The following is a 14,857-nucleotide window of genomic DNA, read 5'->3' on the forward strand; positions in this document are numbered from 1 at the left end:
GTGTGTGGGTGTATATTATATAGACGAGGTGCAATAAAAACGAAGGGTTTCGTGCCCATTAGCGCAGGCACCAAAGTGTCTCCCAGACTCGGTGAAATTCCCCGAAATTGGAAGGAAAAACTGCACGTCCGTTTTGGCACGTCCGTGCACAGTCTCTATCTCTTTCTACCCACGTATAATACCTGTACTGCAGGCGAGAAAAACAAAATGAGCGCGACCGATTATGGCAGTAGGACACTGTGGATTATATACAATCCTGCCAATAAATACATCTCCGTAATCCGCCGTCGCTGTCTTTTGCCGAGAGGCAACAAACTTACGGAATTTCCGAACCGTAAGCATTCAGGAATTTCTCTTATGTTTTCCCCTTCGACTTTTTTTTTTCTCCTTACTGCGGTGCGTGCCTCCTCTCTCTACACCGATGCCCGACCTGGCCGAATATATGTGTATATATGCCTCCGCTGCTGCCAGTCTGTCTGCCACGAACGTCTCCTCCGCCAACGTCTCAACACGAATGCATATATTATTATTATTACTATACACAGGTACCTACGGGGGTACAGGTATTTTTACATTGGGTTGGGCGCGTAATTTTATATAACCATCGTAAACGCATGAGCCTTGGTTTAACCTAAGTAAATTATAATATGTAGAGCGACAAAGTTATGTACCTGTATACTTATGGGTTTTCTTCATTTTTTACGATACACCAGGGAAACCAAGTCAACTATTCCATGTTGGTTGTAAAAGAAGTATAAAAATAAAAATTACGTTTTTCGCGAGTGTCGGAACGAACATTCCTTTTCTTAATTTCTGTATACGATGTTTATCGTCACCCAGCGCCGTCATTGTGGTAAAAATCATCGAAATAAAATTCGATTATTTCGCTATAAGCTATTTTTATCGCTCAGTGCGCAAAGACTTTGAGCATTTTTTCGAGTATTACGCAAATTAATACTATACACCCGTGTGATGTAAGAATATACTTACACATAGTCCCATATGTTCACGTGTCGGTCCCAAGTTTTTTCGATTTAGTATTGAAATTTCATACATGAATTGATTCACTTTTTTTTTATCTATTATTATTGTTACTTTTTTTTTAACAAATCTAAAATATATAAAGGATTCTTCGCAGATTCAAGATTGATGATCCAAAGATGCAATTATTGAAGTTTGTATTAATGCAAGTGTATTTTAATAAATAAGTGTAACGTAGATATACTGTACCAATAGCAACTATTAATATTAAGGTAAATAAGAACTGACTTTGGGATGAGCATATATTAATCACAGTTTTTATGATAAAATTAGGGTGAGAATAAATCGGTATCACAATCGGAACACCCGGTTTTGTCCAGTTTGCTAATTTTTGAATTGTCCGAATCGTAACTTTATGTCCAAATAGTGTATTTTCCGAATTGATTAAAATGAATTGGGAAGTTTAAGTACGTTGATACTGTGCATACAAAGGGTAAAATAAAAAATAAAATACCACACGAACGTGCAATGCTATAGACTTCTCGTTTGTAATGTACAAAACGTAGGAGGTGCCCGACATGAGCACACAGTTTTGCGTATCGCTTACCTTATACTCAATATATACTTAATATGACAAGGTTGCATAAGTTCAAGAGCACTCGAAGTTAAATTATATGAATGCAACTCTCGTGCATATAGTTATACACATGCCTATATTACTTGTTTCTTGTATAATAAAAAGTAATTGTCATTCTCATAGCCGTGGAAGACTTTTTGTTTATTTTATGTAGGATATAATATGTATGGTGGCCTTAGCAACTGTTGTATGGGTAAAAAAAAAAAAAAAAAAAAAAAGAGAGTAAAAAAGCGCCGCTGGTATTCGAGTGCACGTGAAGTAAATAAATAACAGTGGATCGCGAGAAAAGGACAAAACGCGCGATTCTAGGTATAACACACAGCGGTCCAGCCGGAGAAGAGGGCCCGAGGTAGCGTAAACCTTCGATCAAAAATGGCAAAAAAAGGCCAAGCAAGCCGGGAGGGAGGGAGAGCAGCCATAACGTAACGGCCATAGTGTCGGTGGCGGTCGCGCCGTGGGGGCCAATAAAACGTAATCCAGTCTCCCATGCACCTTGAGCAGCCAGTGGGGGCTTGCACGCACACACACACATAGCACATAGGATAGGAAGGAAAAAAAAAAAAAAAAAAAAAAAACTACGAGGCGGCAAAAGTTTACGGACGAGGCGACGGATCGTCTGGCGACCATATGTCTCGTTTGCGATGTGTATATACACGGCGAAGCTTCGCGCGTGCTCGGCCATTACGAAACCCATCCCGCACCCTTCGCCCCGTGACATTGCGCTGCCCCCCCCCCCGTTTCACGCGTTTTCGTCCCATTCTTCCCTCTGCGACACTCCCCCCTCGTCTTCTTTTTCGCCATCGAGTTCTTTCTCCGCGCGGCTATACGATATCGTTTTTGTCTCGCGTTTCAACGAGACATGCCCCGAGTCGCAAAAAAAATTATCCCCCAACACCCGAAAATTTTTTTTTTTTTTTTTTTTCTTTTCCAACCCCGAGAAAAGTATGGCCATTGTGACGAGCAAAAACATCACCATTATTGCGTAGCGATTCGCTCGGGTACACGAGTGCATCAGTATAATTATAATGTGTAGCAAAGGGGGTAGGGGGAGGAAAAAAGCCTTCGAGAAGACAAAAATTAAACGTACCTTTCACGCCAAAACGAGGGTGAACAGCGTGGACACTTTATGGCCAAGGTATACCTATAGAGACATAGGTACACATACGTATGTGTGTACGCGGAAGTGCGGCGGCGGCATAGCGTCCTCGAGCACATTTCCAGGGAAGTATGGATTTCCCCGCGCGAAAAGGGAGGGACCTGCCGCCCGGGACGCCTGTATATATAAGCACACCACCTTTTGCCTTCCGGCGAGAAACACCACTCCTATGTATATATATATATACGCGAGGAGGAACAATAGATGCACTCGGAGAGAGAGGAAAAACGTATAAGTATATAATATACACATTTGTAAAAGTAACATGTGCCGTCCGTATGTGTTTTTGTCGGGCGAATAGGTATTTGGCCATCGGCGGCGGCGACCGTTTAAAGAGAGCACCAGCGTGCGGCCTCACAACGATCCTCTTCTTCTTCTTTTTTTCATTGTATACACGACACTGCTGGGGTTTTTCATCTTTATGGTAAAAAAAATGCATTTTCTATATAACATCGGTGCCCATACAGACACACACGTTTGTCCACGGATGGGTACAGCCACACAAACGATCGTTAAACGCTAAAAGATCGAGGGAAACGCACAGCACTCCTGAACGGTCGGACATTAAAAATGAAAATCATCAAAACGTAAACTCGGGAATGACGTGAGCGCGAGATCCCAGAGCCATCAAGGAAATCCTTAAAAAAAATGAAGGAAAGCTGTCTCGCGCGTATATATGTTTACCTATATTATCCAGTGGCGTATACAACATCATATCGTACAATGTAATATGTGTTTATGAGTATAGGTAACGTCATACTTGGCTAGGAGACGAAACTCGACGCCTCTACATACTTAATATACATATACGTATAAATAAGGGAGACTTGCCGCTGCAGAAAGACATTATTAAGTACATGGAGGATGGGTATATATAGCTGTGTTACACTTACCCCATACCAAGAGGAGATGGGAGTTGGCTTCGACCTGTGAGGCCTTTTTTTTCTTCTTTTTCACTTGCCACTTGAAATTGTGATGCTTAACTGTCTAGATGAAGAGAAAAAAAAAAAAAAAAGAAAAAAAAGAAGAAGAGACTGAAAAAATACAGCGTCACAGATGTATATATGTATATTGTACATGTCTCCCGGGGTCCGTGCGTACACGCCGTCGCTCATTCATCAATAACGCCATTTATTATTCGTCTTTGTACATACGTATGGTATATAATTGCTCCTTGATGGACACATCTATAAAACCTTGGGTATATAATTAAAGGTCCGACGCCTTCTGCGTGCAAATGAAGAAGGAAAAAAAAAAAAAAAAAAAAAAAAAAAATGTATCGATAATTTATTCAAGTCGGGTAGGTGCAGCGTAGGGGCGATAAATCGCGAGGCAGCCTAGTTTCGTCGGGGAGCCAAGTGGGCATAAGTAAGTACATATATGAGAAGAAGAAAGAAAGAAAGAAGGAAGGAAAGAAAAAAAAATCGAAGGGGGTAGACGGTGAAATTGTATTTATAGATCAAATGCTCCTATCCTTTTCTCCCGTCCAAGGTCAGGAGTACTGGTGCTCTCAGCTCGACTGCTCCGTCGAGGACAGGGGGATGCAGGGACTCTCCTCGTCGTCTTCTTGGAAATTCCGGGGAAAAAGACCACTGCGACCGTAGAACAGAGATAGAGACGGAGAGGTGATGCCACGAAGAGGTATCTATATTTATATACCTATCTGTAAAGTGGTTGTGCGCGACACACGCGACGCTTACCTTATATGTATATATATTGCACCTCTACCAATATAATATATCCTATGTATATATGTATTACATACCGCTTCTCTCGCGCTCGCGTACCATTTTCTCACTTTAATAAATTAGGTGTGCGTGTATACACCGAGCGGGGCTATATATATATGTACGCAAGTTAGGGGACGCGAGATCGAGGCATCTCACATTGGTTTTCCGTGCTATATATACATATATAAATACGTTATAAGCCCCGTGTGAATGCCCAGCGGGGATGAGGTGTTCGTTTCACGATCTTCTTCTTCTTCTTTTTCTCCTTATAATCTTGGCGTATACGTGTATTAACAGTAGCACCAAGTGCATCAGAGAGAAAGATTTAGGAGGCTTAACTTGCTATATAATATACATACATGGTTTTCTGTCTTTCAACTTTAACTGGATATACGTACTTACACTCATCAACTATTCAAGAGTTAAGTCAACAACCTCGTGCACACATGTACATGTGTGTATACACCCAGCACCCTTGATTTTGTTATAGACGTATGCACGATATTTTTAAATTAATTATTTATATTATTTTTAATCGAGGGGTTGCCCGTTCCTGCTAAAGTTGTATGCACAATTTCAAGTTTGAAGTGCCATTTTTGACTGCACGTCGATGGGACGAAAAAAAAAAAAAAAAAAAAAAAAAAGTTTTCATACCATATTAAAAGTAGACCAAAGAGAAATATGTCATAGTTCAGATTTTCGTTCCAAAATTCTTTTTTTTCCTAAACTCTCGCTAAAAGCATGATCCTGAGAGCAATTAGACTTCGAGTTAACTTTGTCGATAGAAACAATCGGAAAGCAATACGCTTAAACAATTGGAGAAAAAAAAAAAAAAAAAAAAAAAAACTACCCTCTGGCGCAGCAGATTTTTGTAAACCCGTATCCATGGACCGTGCGGGGCGTGAGTAACTCTACTCACCGAAGCGAGGGGGTGGATGGAGGTACGTATAATACCTTTGTATATGTATACAGGAGAGAAATAAGAGAAGTAGGTGGAGGAGGGAGGAGGAGGAGGAGTCTGTGTCTCTCGATGGGCCAATGCAGGTAAGATGCGCGCAGGTGTGCCACGCCCTCTCCCGTGTTACGTGACTCCATAGGGCCCATTGCGCGCAAGATGTGCGGATACAACGAATTTTTTTATCCATTTCCATATAATATACTTTTTCATTATATATAAACAACAGAGTCATATATTGTGTATACGTATGTACTTACCCTATATAATGAGCGTATATGGGATATACTATAAGATTGAAAATAGTAGGTACATCACACGTAACTTATCACCATAATCAACTCAAATACGAAAGCTTCATATATAGAGACAACATAATATTGTGGTAAGTATATACATCATAATGAAAATTCGCGCTGTTAGTAGTGGAGGTACGCCTACCGATCGAAGCGGAATTGAACCGAGCGTACATATATATATACGTGTACGTATGCGAGAAAATTGTCTGAAAATAGTTACATATATCCTTACTTATATATACACCATTAGTTGTTTCAACCTGCATGATGCGTGCATATATACATAAATATAAGTACAAGCCCTTGTCTCGTATTTTTCGCTCTTTACGACTAACACGTATATATAATTATACTTACGCTGTGGTGGATCCGGCTTTTGAAGTTTTTAACGAAGCCGCTGCGCCCAATGATCCTTTTGCTCTCGTGCCAACGTCCGATCTTCGTAGACCTGAAAATTTTTGTTTAAAGTTGGCAAAATGACCAACATGCCTACTACTAGGTATTTTACAAACAACGCAAAGTAAGGCCAAGGAAGCGCGTCATGCTCATCCCTTGTTATATACCTATACATCATATACTGCTGCACCCCCGCACATATTATGTATATATGTATACACCAACTTTTTATCATATTTTTTTTCCCCTCCCTCTCCGTATACTCGGGTGGAGCTTGCGCGAGCAATGAGTAACAACTTATACAATACGTTGGGAGGGGTGCTAGGTGTACCATCTTTCCTCCTCTCTGTAAAAAGAGAAAAGGCAAAAATGGTAGGAGGAAGAGAAGGGACCCCTTCAAACGAAGCCCTACGTGTTTTTTGTCCCTCCTCCTGCTCTGGCGCCGGCTGCAAAAATCGTCGCCGTGGTCTACTCTCATGGTTCGCTAAAAAATTTCAAAGCGCAGGAAGCTGCCTGATGACACAGAGGTGTATATATGTATATGTATACCCAGTGCCCACGTCGATTGGCTTGCTCGTTATAATGTTGTGCCGCGCGGGGGTACAAGTATATGTATATACACGCACATACGTATATATACGACTCTTGGTGCACTTTTATCTTTTTTTTTGCTCTTTCTTTCATGCCCGATGATGATGCTCGCTCGTCGCTATTTATACACGGGAGCTGGGCCGTACCTCTAACGCGCGGGTAATTGATGGACGCTGCAGTGTACACGTAATTGCCGTTCCTCGTATAAACATATATAGGTATACAGTCTCAAGAAAACTCGAGTACATAATTATTATCTCATTTTATTGAAAATCGGTTAAAGTGTAATATACATATGCCTATATAGAATTGATGTCCACAATCGTCCGTGTCCATCTCCAGCTGAAGCATGAAATTAGTACTTGGAGTCTCAAAAAAAAAAAAAAAAAAAAAAAAAAAAATTAAATTTCAATTTTCTCCGTGACGCGGTTGAAGGAAAAAAGGTTTCGTACATGGCATCGAAGGACCAAATGAGAATATCGTTCGAGGAACGTCGGTTGCCGAGGTAATGCACGCAGCCGCTTGAAAAATGAAAATGAGGCTCTCTTGGACGTCTCGTCGGCTAGACGAGCCAACGGAGGCTGGACCTCATCAAGGCGACGGCGACAAGTAGGTACATTAGGTATATAATATACACATCCATGTACGACGAATCAATCGCTTATTCGTATATATATATACCAACTCCCTCTGCGCGTATTCGTTAACGAGTTTTTGTTCAAGTTCGGCGTGACCTTCGGCACACTTTGAGCAGCAGCTGTCACTCTAATATCTCTCTCACTGGAGTAGTGCCACACATACAATGTACATACAATCCGTCAAGTATATGAGCGGACCAGCGTATGGGCATGCCACCGTGCGCTCTCCCACGCTTCGTATCTCATCATCGTCATTATCATCAACAACTCGATACTCGATGCGTGGGTCTTTACGTTTAACGATTTTCTGATCGTCCCTTTCTACTGTATGTGAGTGCGTGTCTGTGTATTTGTGTTACTGCAACCAGGGAAATTCAGTACTTTTTTCGTCCCCCTTCGAGACGTCACTTGCATCTCGATCCCCTCTGACGCTGAGCCACCCGCTGCATACATACACTGCACATATAAGCACGTACCGGACTTTACTTGTTTTTTTTTTTTTTTTTTTTTTTTTAATTTTTTTTTCTCTCGGGGACGGAAAAGTAAGTATGGGTTTCAGAAGAAATATTTTGCTTCTCGAGTTACTAGGTGTATACAAGGGACGCAGGGACAGTGTAGTCTTGGGCGGGCGACAATCGGCTGGACAGATGAACGCCTCGTTGTCGCGCTCGGCTATGGATTTTCCAAAACTTTCCATTTTTTCCGCACTTTTGGATAATTTTACAAAAGTCATCCTATATACGGTGCATTTTTTTTTCTTCTAACAACAGATTGTGAGATGCAATGACCGTGATATACCGAAAAATCCACAACTGCAGACGCATCTCGGGGGGCAGGTGCAAGAGGAGGAGGAGAGGAGGGGCGGGGGAAGCGGGGCTAGGGCGCTAATGGAAAAAACAAAGAACTCCACCTCTTTCCCATCCCACCACTCGTGGGCAAGCGCAAGGAGTCGAGGATCGGTGTACTGCAGAGGGATCATTCGATTTTTTTTTTTTTTTTTTTTCCCCGATGCAGTCCCTTGCATGTAAGTATACACGCGACAGCTGGAAGGCGCGCACGAGAGAGAGGGAGCGATCGATGAAAGAGGCGGGTATATATTCATGCGGGGGGCCATACATGCAATATCTTTTTCACTTAGGATGTATCCTACGCGATGTTCGGCCCAACCTCCTATATGCGCATATACTTATAATAATGTTCATCTTGACACCTTATTTATGTTTTTCTTTTATTTTCGGCAATCAACTTGTCCATATATGTATACGGTTTTTAAGCTCAGCCCTGAATCGAACAAATTTTCGAACATATTCGAAAGAGGACAAGTTTTCGCGGAGCTCATCGCTCGGGTGGAGGTAAAAACTACTCGTTCAGCAAAAACCATTTATATTACAACGAGTGGAATATATATTATATATATGTCTGTACGGTGTCGTTAAAAGGCATCGAGGGGGGAAAAAAGGGCGCAAGGCGCGATCAAAGAATAAAAGAAAGCAAATGAGGGAATTACATGGAAGAGCAGTCATTGAAGCAAACGCGCTTCTTAGATTTCGGGCCGGATGTGTATACGTTGCCTGGACCAAAAAACAAATCCAACCTCGATATATATATATATATGGCAGGAATGAACGAACGCGTTGGGAAGCGAGTTAATGAATGTCGTATATAGTTTTTAAATCCGTGTGCGCGCACAGTGTGTATAGCTGTAGGCTTTGTAAGTATAGGTATATGTTGTTTAACTCTATCTAAAATTTGATAAATTTGAAGTACCCTATATGTATATATATATATTGGGCGCCAAGTAAATAAAGTTACGTTTAGATCGGCAATAATTCTAATCCATCGGTGTGATCGGTGTGATCGGTGGCGAAAGGGGCAGGAGGTTTCTTCTCTCTCCTTGATTCCCTGTGTACAATATATACCCTATAAAATGCTTACTTACATACATACGCGGCGACGACAGCTAACTACCTTATACCTATACCGGCAGATGTGACTCGAGGAAAAAGGGAGCCTCAGCATATATGAAATCCGGTTCACACGACGCTATGCAGAAGAGAGGGAGAGAAGAGAAAACTTTGTCTTCTTCTTCTTCTTCTTCTTCTTCTCGTCGTTTCTTTTTCTTCCTGCAAAATGAGCTAGAGAAACGCACTGCTGACTACTTATATCTCACCCTTTGAAATTTTACAACAGCCAATTGAACTATTCTATTCTATAAACTATTCTAAAACAACTTTAACTTTTTTTTTTTTTTTTTTGTTTTCTTTGTTTCCATAAAACACCCATACTCTAAATTGGAAATATACCAAGGAGAAAAGACACATCATCGGTAGGTCCATTTTTTTATCCTTCAGCGGACGCTAAACCACCGTGACCCGCATTCGCGGAAAAGAGAGCTTCCCTTGGTTCTCCTCCCGCGCGCGCACACACAACCTTGTGATGCTCTCTCTCTTGTGAAAAAATATTAACATAAGTATAACAATAAGCACTACTCATTTGGACCATAGGCCTAAAAACCGAAGCGACAGCAAGATCAAAACGCAAAAGTAGGCACCAGCTCTCGTCTTTCCTTGTAATCGCAAGGAGAAGCTTTGAGAGGACAATTTTACAAGTAAGCGGCAACAAGCTTCTGACACCCATCACAGGATCGGGAAAGCTAGCTCTCTTCTTTCGTTGGCTCTCAACGGCCCACTTATGCCAGTACATAATACTAGTCAGCTGTGGTATTTATAAAATTTGCTTGGACTGTCTATATATAATACGTACCACATGCACTAGTGTTATTTTCCTTATTGGAAATTTTATGCTTCAAGTTCGCCCATCAGCTGTTATAATTATTTGTTTATCCTGAAATTTATTATCACCAAGCACGTATGACTTTGAACTTGACTAATTTTTTTTTTTTTTTTTTTTTTTTTTTTTTTTACGATCGTACGAGATTTTCTTACTTATGGAGATTTGATTTCTTGTAAAACTGACAGTTCAAGACCCATTGTAAAATAATGTTGATTTTCTCTGTTTTTTCCTAGCACTACATGGCTCTGTAGAGCACGACATTGAAGTATACACCGATGAACCGTTGTTTCATTCATTTTTCACTGTACGCGTCAAACGATAATGACAAGTCAACGATCCTTTAAACTTTCTATACTTAGTTATTTGACAAAACTGAAAGTCAAACTCATATAAGTAGGAAGAGAAAAAATCTGTCGAGGCAATACCTATAAATGAAAATACGCAAATTATCTTTAAATGTCGTATTTGTTGTACTACGTTATGGCAGGTTGATTTCTTGGCAAGAGCGACCTGTGAAATAAACGGAAGAAATCGAGACTTATATTTTATCAAGTATCTATATATGCACACTCGTTGTGTGGACCAAATTGTCGTTGTTAAGTAAATATTGTACCATTACAATGTTCCCGGGAAAACCCCATCAAAGTGGCCTTTACGGGAACTCGAGGAGTTGAGTCTGATGTATAAGACACCCGAGTTTGCTGAGACGATGACGGAGACACATAGTGTAGAGCTTGGAAAAATATACTTGGGCAAGTCGAGCGATACAAAGAGAGTATGCATGCACCTATAATACCGGAGCGGCACAGCTTTTAAGTTTTGACATGACGTGCGCTTTTATACACATGTACTGCGTTCCTCCAATCTACCCTACCGATATACATGGAAAAAAACGCGCCTTGGGAGTCGGGACAGAGAAGCGTTCGCCTTCAAAACAGGCATCGCTGCTTTTTAAGAAAATGTCATTTTTTGTGAATATAAAAAGAAGATCGGAAAACATACGTATAACTTTTGCGCTAACACGTACCTATGTGTGTACCAGTAATTTTAAAGGGTCTTTTTTTTGTTCAAAGCAATATTACTAATCTTTGGACATGGATACTGTTGATCAACAAAACTTTTTGTTCATGTGTTAATAATTTTTTTTTATTCAATCACCTTGAAAATCAGTATAAAAATCACTTGAGTATAATAATTCATTGATTGTGTGTACAACACGACATTTACATTATCGAATAAACGTCTTCTTGCTTATTCACGTTAATTTTTAATTTTTAATATGGATCAATTTGCATTCATTTTATGAACATCAATAGACCAAAGTATCACATTTTAAAAAATTACTCGGATTTGAGACTTTAAAAGCTAAATTAAAAAAATATATCTTGTACATGAATATTAAATATTATTAAATATAATTTACCTATTATTAGTTAAGGCGTCGCCAAAAAATAAATGTTAAAAAATAATGTTATATAAATTAACCATCCGTGTATGATGAACCGGAAGTATGTTTATGACAAAAGTTTTGACCTTTTACAGGCATCAGTCGACAGGGATTGCCACTTCTGGTTCTGGCAGCACAGGGAGCTCGTGGTACTGGAGTAATGGCACTGTGGAAATACATTTATTTTAAAATAATTGGTAAAATTCCATTAAATACATTATTTTGTTACCTTGCTGGGCTGCATCCTCTAATTTCAGAATGGCGGCTGTGAATACTTTCACGAATTCTAGGTTCCACATTTCTTTTTAAAACAGCCGTCAATGGATTGGATTTTTTTTCTGTATTGACATGTCTGAGAACAGTTCCTGTGACGCTGTTATCGTCGTGGATCAACTTCCCGTTATCAAACAAATCAGAATAATCGCTGCTATCTTCAGATATACTAGCATATCCTTTATTTGTTATATTTTCATATTTCCGAGCTGGTAAATACGAACAAGATAACTCTTCGGAAGAAATCAAGTTCCGCCAAACCCAATGTTTCATAGTTGCAAAAACAGCTAATAAGTTTTCTAGTTGATAAAAAAAATTAATTAATTTCCAAAACTAAAAATCAATGACGAAATACATTTTTTTTTTTTTACTTACTAAGACTGTGATAAATTTGATGAATAAAACTATTCCAAAAATGTATAATTTTGTAATTAATTCTTGAAAATATTGATAAGTGTTGTTTTTGCCCGCTACTGTGCTTAGTATACTTGTGAGATTGCTCATTTCCTTCAGGAACAGTTTCATTGGTTGAATACGTTCTTTTCTTTTGCTTCTTATGTCCATAACTATTTTGATCCTTTGATCGCATCATATAATGAATTCCATTCATGACGTAATGCACTAAAAAAATTTTTTCCTTAAAATTTTTTAAAATCAAGATTTTCTTTATGAGCAAGCAAATACTTACTAGCTGTAATAATAATAATTAAAACTGTTAGGGAAATGAAGTCAAGACTTGCACTAAGTCCATGTTTCAAATAGGATAAAAGATTCAAGGGAACTACTCCTAATATGGCTGATCTTGTTATAAATGGTGCCTGAAGGAATGATGCAAAAACCATTGCTCCAAATAAATATACCACGTGTAAAATACTGCGATAAGCTTTTTCGAGATTTTCTCCTGAAATTAAAAAAACTGTTAGTTAATGAGAAATAACTTATTCCAAGAATTGTTACACTTGTACTTTACCTGTGTTGCCAATATATTCAGTTATCCATCCCAATTTTTCATCAATCTCAGAACGCATTTTGTTAGTGAGATCCCATATGTACAATATAGTTTCATTTATTTTTTCAAGTTTCTTCAAGGTTTCCTGGTATTTTTTGGCAGCGTTATGATTTTGTTCAATAATACGGTTTGCAGATTCCCATAATTTTTGCGCCTGAATTTGAATTTTTTCCAAGTCCTTGAGAATCTCTTGATGGTTTAGACTTTGTTCTGTGGCCTGCTCCAAGAGTTCTTGACTAGCATTTTCTGTACATTAAACGATTTTTTTTTTTTATTTATTTAAAACAATTTGAAATTATTAAATGCATTATTTTTACTTTTGTAAACTTTTACCTAATTTTTTCTTAATATCTTCAGTCATACTGGCTAGTTGTATATGCCCAGCTTTGATTAAGGCTTTTTCCTCAGTCAATTCTTGAATGTTTGTTTCAACTATTTTTTGGGCAGTAATTGTTTGTTCTTCAAGTCTATCTTGACTCTCCTATTGAAAATTATTAATACCAGATTTATTTTATATAAGATACAAAATATATATCAATTGTTACCTTCAAATGTGCCAACTTTTCGATTTGCGAGTGAGCAGATTGCATTAACTTATTAACCGTCAGTTCTGTGAGTGCACGAAATTGATGACTTCTCGCGGCATAACAAACAGCCCTTGCTCTGTTGCTCATTAAATGGTAAGCGTTCCATGTGTCTGCATCCATATTTGAAGTGCATTGTTTAATGGTCTGCAAAGAAAAAGACACGAAATTTTTAAGGCACAAGTACTGATTATAAAAAACATTTTGAATAAATTTTAATAAAAAAAAAAGATAAAACAATATCAAAAAAACTTAGTTTTATTAATATAAGCCTTCAAGATGTAGTTCTAGCAGAGAGAAGCCACTGTGAAATGTTACTAAAGCTACAAAGACTATGAAAGGGAAGGGTGAATTTCAAAGGGGAAGGTTTTTGCAAGTTTGAACTTGCACAAAAACACCCCTCATCTGTCTGACCAATGAGAGGGCTGCTCTTTTGTTACATCATGCTTTACATGCACGGTGTAGCTTATGTGTTGAAACCAGAGTTTAAAAATTACTAGTGAGTATATAGGAAAAGATTTGAAAATGTATAGGTACATGTACAAAATATTTACCATCTCATCCGTGCAGGGATATGTTTTTCTACCCTCATTTTCAGACTGACAATTCAACAAATTAACACTCAATTTTGCAAGCTGCTCCTCTGTCATGCTGCTGCATGATGTTTTGATTTTTAGTATAACTTTGTGCTGACACACTTCAAGGGGTGAAGATATCTGGATATCTGTTACAAATTTGGCTGCCTCTTTTAAGAATTTCTCATCTTCTGTCAATTGTTCATAAGGAATATTTACAAGTGGCACGCCATTGGAAACAGCAACTGGTGCTTCCTCTCTTGATTTACCCCAAAACCAATTCAGCATAGAATCTCCTTTTACTTGGTTTGTCAACAAAATGATGAATATGACTGACGCCAGGTAAGGCGATAACACCGTGCTACACTTATTCATTCTACAATTTTTTTAAAAACCTGAAAAATTACAAAACAAAAATTGCATTATTTATGTATTGTGGATGTAATAAAATATTCATAAAATTGTTAAGTAACTGGAAACCACGAACCACAAAAATAACAATTGGCATCGGCAATGACTTTTCCGAGAGTCAACATGTACGTACTTATGCATGCATATTTATACACTTGGCCGTGATTTGTAAGTATTAAAATAAAACGTGTGAGAACTTCAAGCGTGTGACTCTCTTTCGTAACGTATTTTCGTGTAAGTACCGCACGCGCACTGTCGTTAAAAATTTCGAATAAATGCGTTCAACTTACCTATAAAATAGAATCCCAACAGTCCCAGCACAACATTAAAAGTAGAGGGGTTATCGAAATTTAACGAACTTGAACCAAAGTATAATTCAATT

The 14,857-nt window shown here is 38.7% G+C and overlaps 1 protein-coding gene and 1 long non-coding RNA gene across 5 annotated transcripts; one reads left to right on the forward strand and one right to left on the reverse strand.

Annotated features, from left to right (window-relative positions):
- Positions 1 to 11,322: 11,322 nt before the first annotated feature.
- LOC106638588 (protein brambleberry) lies at positions 11,323 to 14,733 on the reverse strand. Of its 2 annotated transcripts, XM_023390141.2 has the most exons (9): positions 14,552 to 14,733; positions 14,044 to 14,459; positions 13,451 to 13,636; positions 13,239 to 13,386; positions 12,867 to 13,151; positions 12,585 to 12,797; positions 12,272 to 12,517; positions 11,853 to 12,195; positions 11,323 to 11,789 (listed from the first exon to the last, which is right to left on the reverse strand). In XM_023390141.2, exons 2-9 carry the CDS (start codon positions 14,437 to 14,439, stop codon positions 11,657 to 11,659), a joined length of 1,950 nt encoding a protein of 649 aa, XP_023245909.2. In that variant the 5' UTR covers positions 14,440 to 14,459; positions 14,552 to 14,733; the 3' UTR covers positions 11,323 to 11,656. The 2 variants fall into 2 exon arrangements, with proteins under 2 accessions (XP_023245909.2, XP_023245910.2); XM_023390142.2 differs by lacking the exon at positions 14,552 to 14,733 and having other exon boundaries at positions 11,853 to 12,183; positions 14,044 to 14,439.
- Positions 13,344 to 14,659, forward strand: LOC111643052 (uncharacterized). 3 transcript variants are annotated; one of them, XR_016293026.1, is made up of 4 exons: positions 13,543 to 13,672; positions 13,769 to 13,988; positions 14,088 to 14,406; positions 14,534 to 14,659. It is a non-coding gene; the product is annotated as an uncharacterized LOC111643052 (long non-coding RNA). The 3 variants fall into 3 exon arrangements; XR_002759637.2 differs by lacking the exon at positions 14,534 to 14,659 and having other exon boundaries at positions 13,344 to 13,585; positions 13,761 to 13,988; positions 14,088 to 14,523; XR_002759638.2 differs by lacking the exon at positions 14,534 to 14,659 and having other exon boundaries at positions 14,088 to 14,523.
- Positions 14,734 to 14,857: the final 124 nt, after the last annotated feature.

Source organism: Copidosoma floridanum, unplaced genomic scaffold (assembly GCF_036245765.1).
Source record: "Copidosoma floridanum isolate Cflo_tuat_1 unplaced genomic scaffold, Cflo_Japanese_pri ptg000014l, whole genome shotgun sequence".
Lineage (NCBI taxonomy): Eukaryota > Metazoa > Arthropoda > Insecta > Hymenoptera > Encyrtidae > Copidosoma > Copidosoma floridanum.

Coding starts and splice junctions, on each gene's coding strand:
- LOC106638588 (XM_023390141.2), bottom strand. CDS start 14,439: ATGAATAAGTGTAGCACGGTGTTATCGCCTTACCTGGCGTCAGTCATA. Junction 13,387..13,450: donor AAAAGTTGGCACATTTGAAG/GTAACAATTGAT, acceptor AATTTTCAATAG/GAGAGTCAAGATAGACTTGA. Junction 11,790..11,852: donor AGAGGATGCAGCCCAGCAAG/GTAACAAAATAA, acceptor GTATTTCCACAG/TGCCATTACTCCAGTACCAC.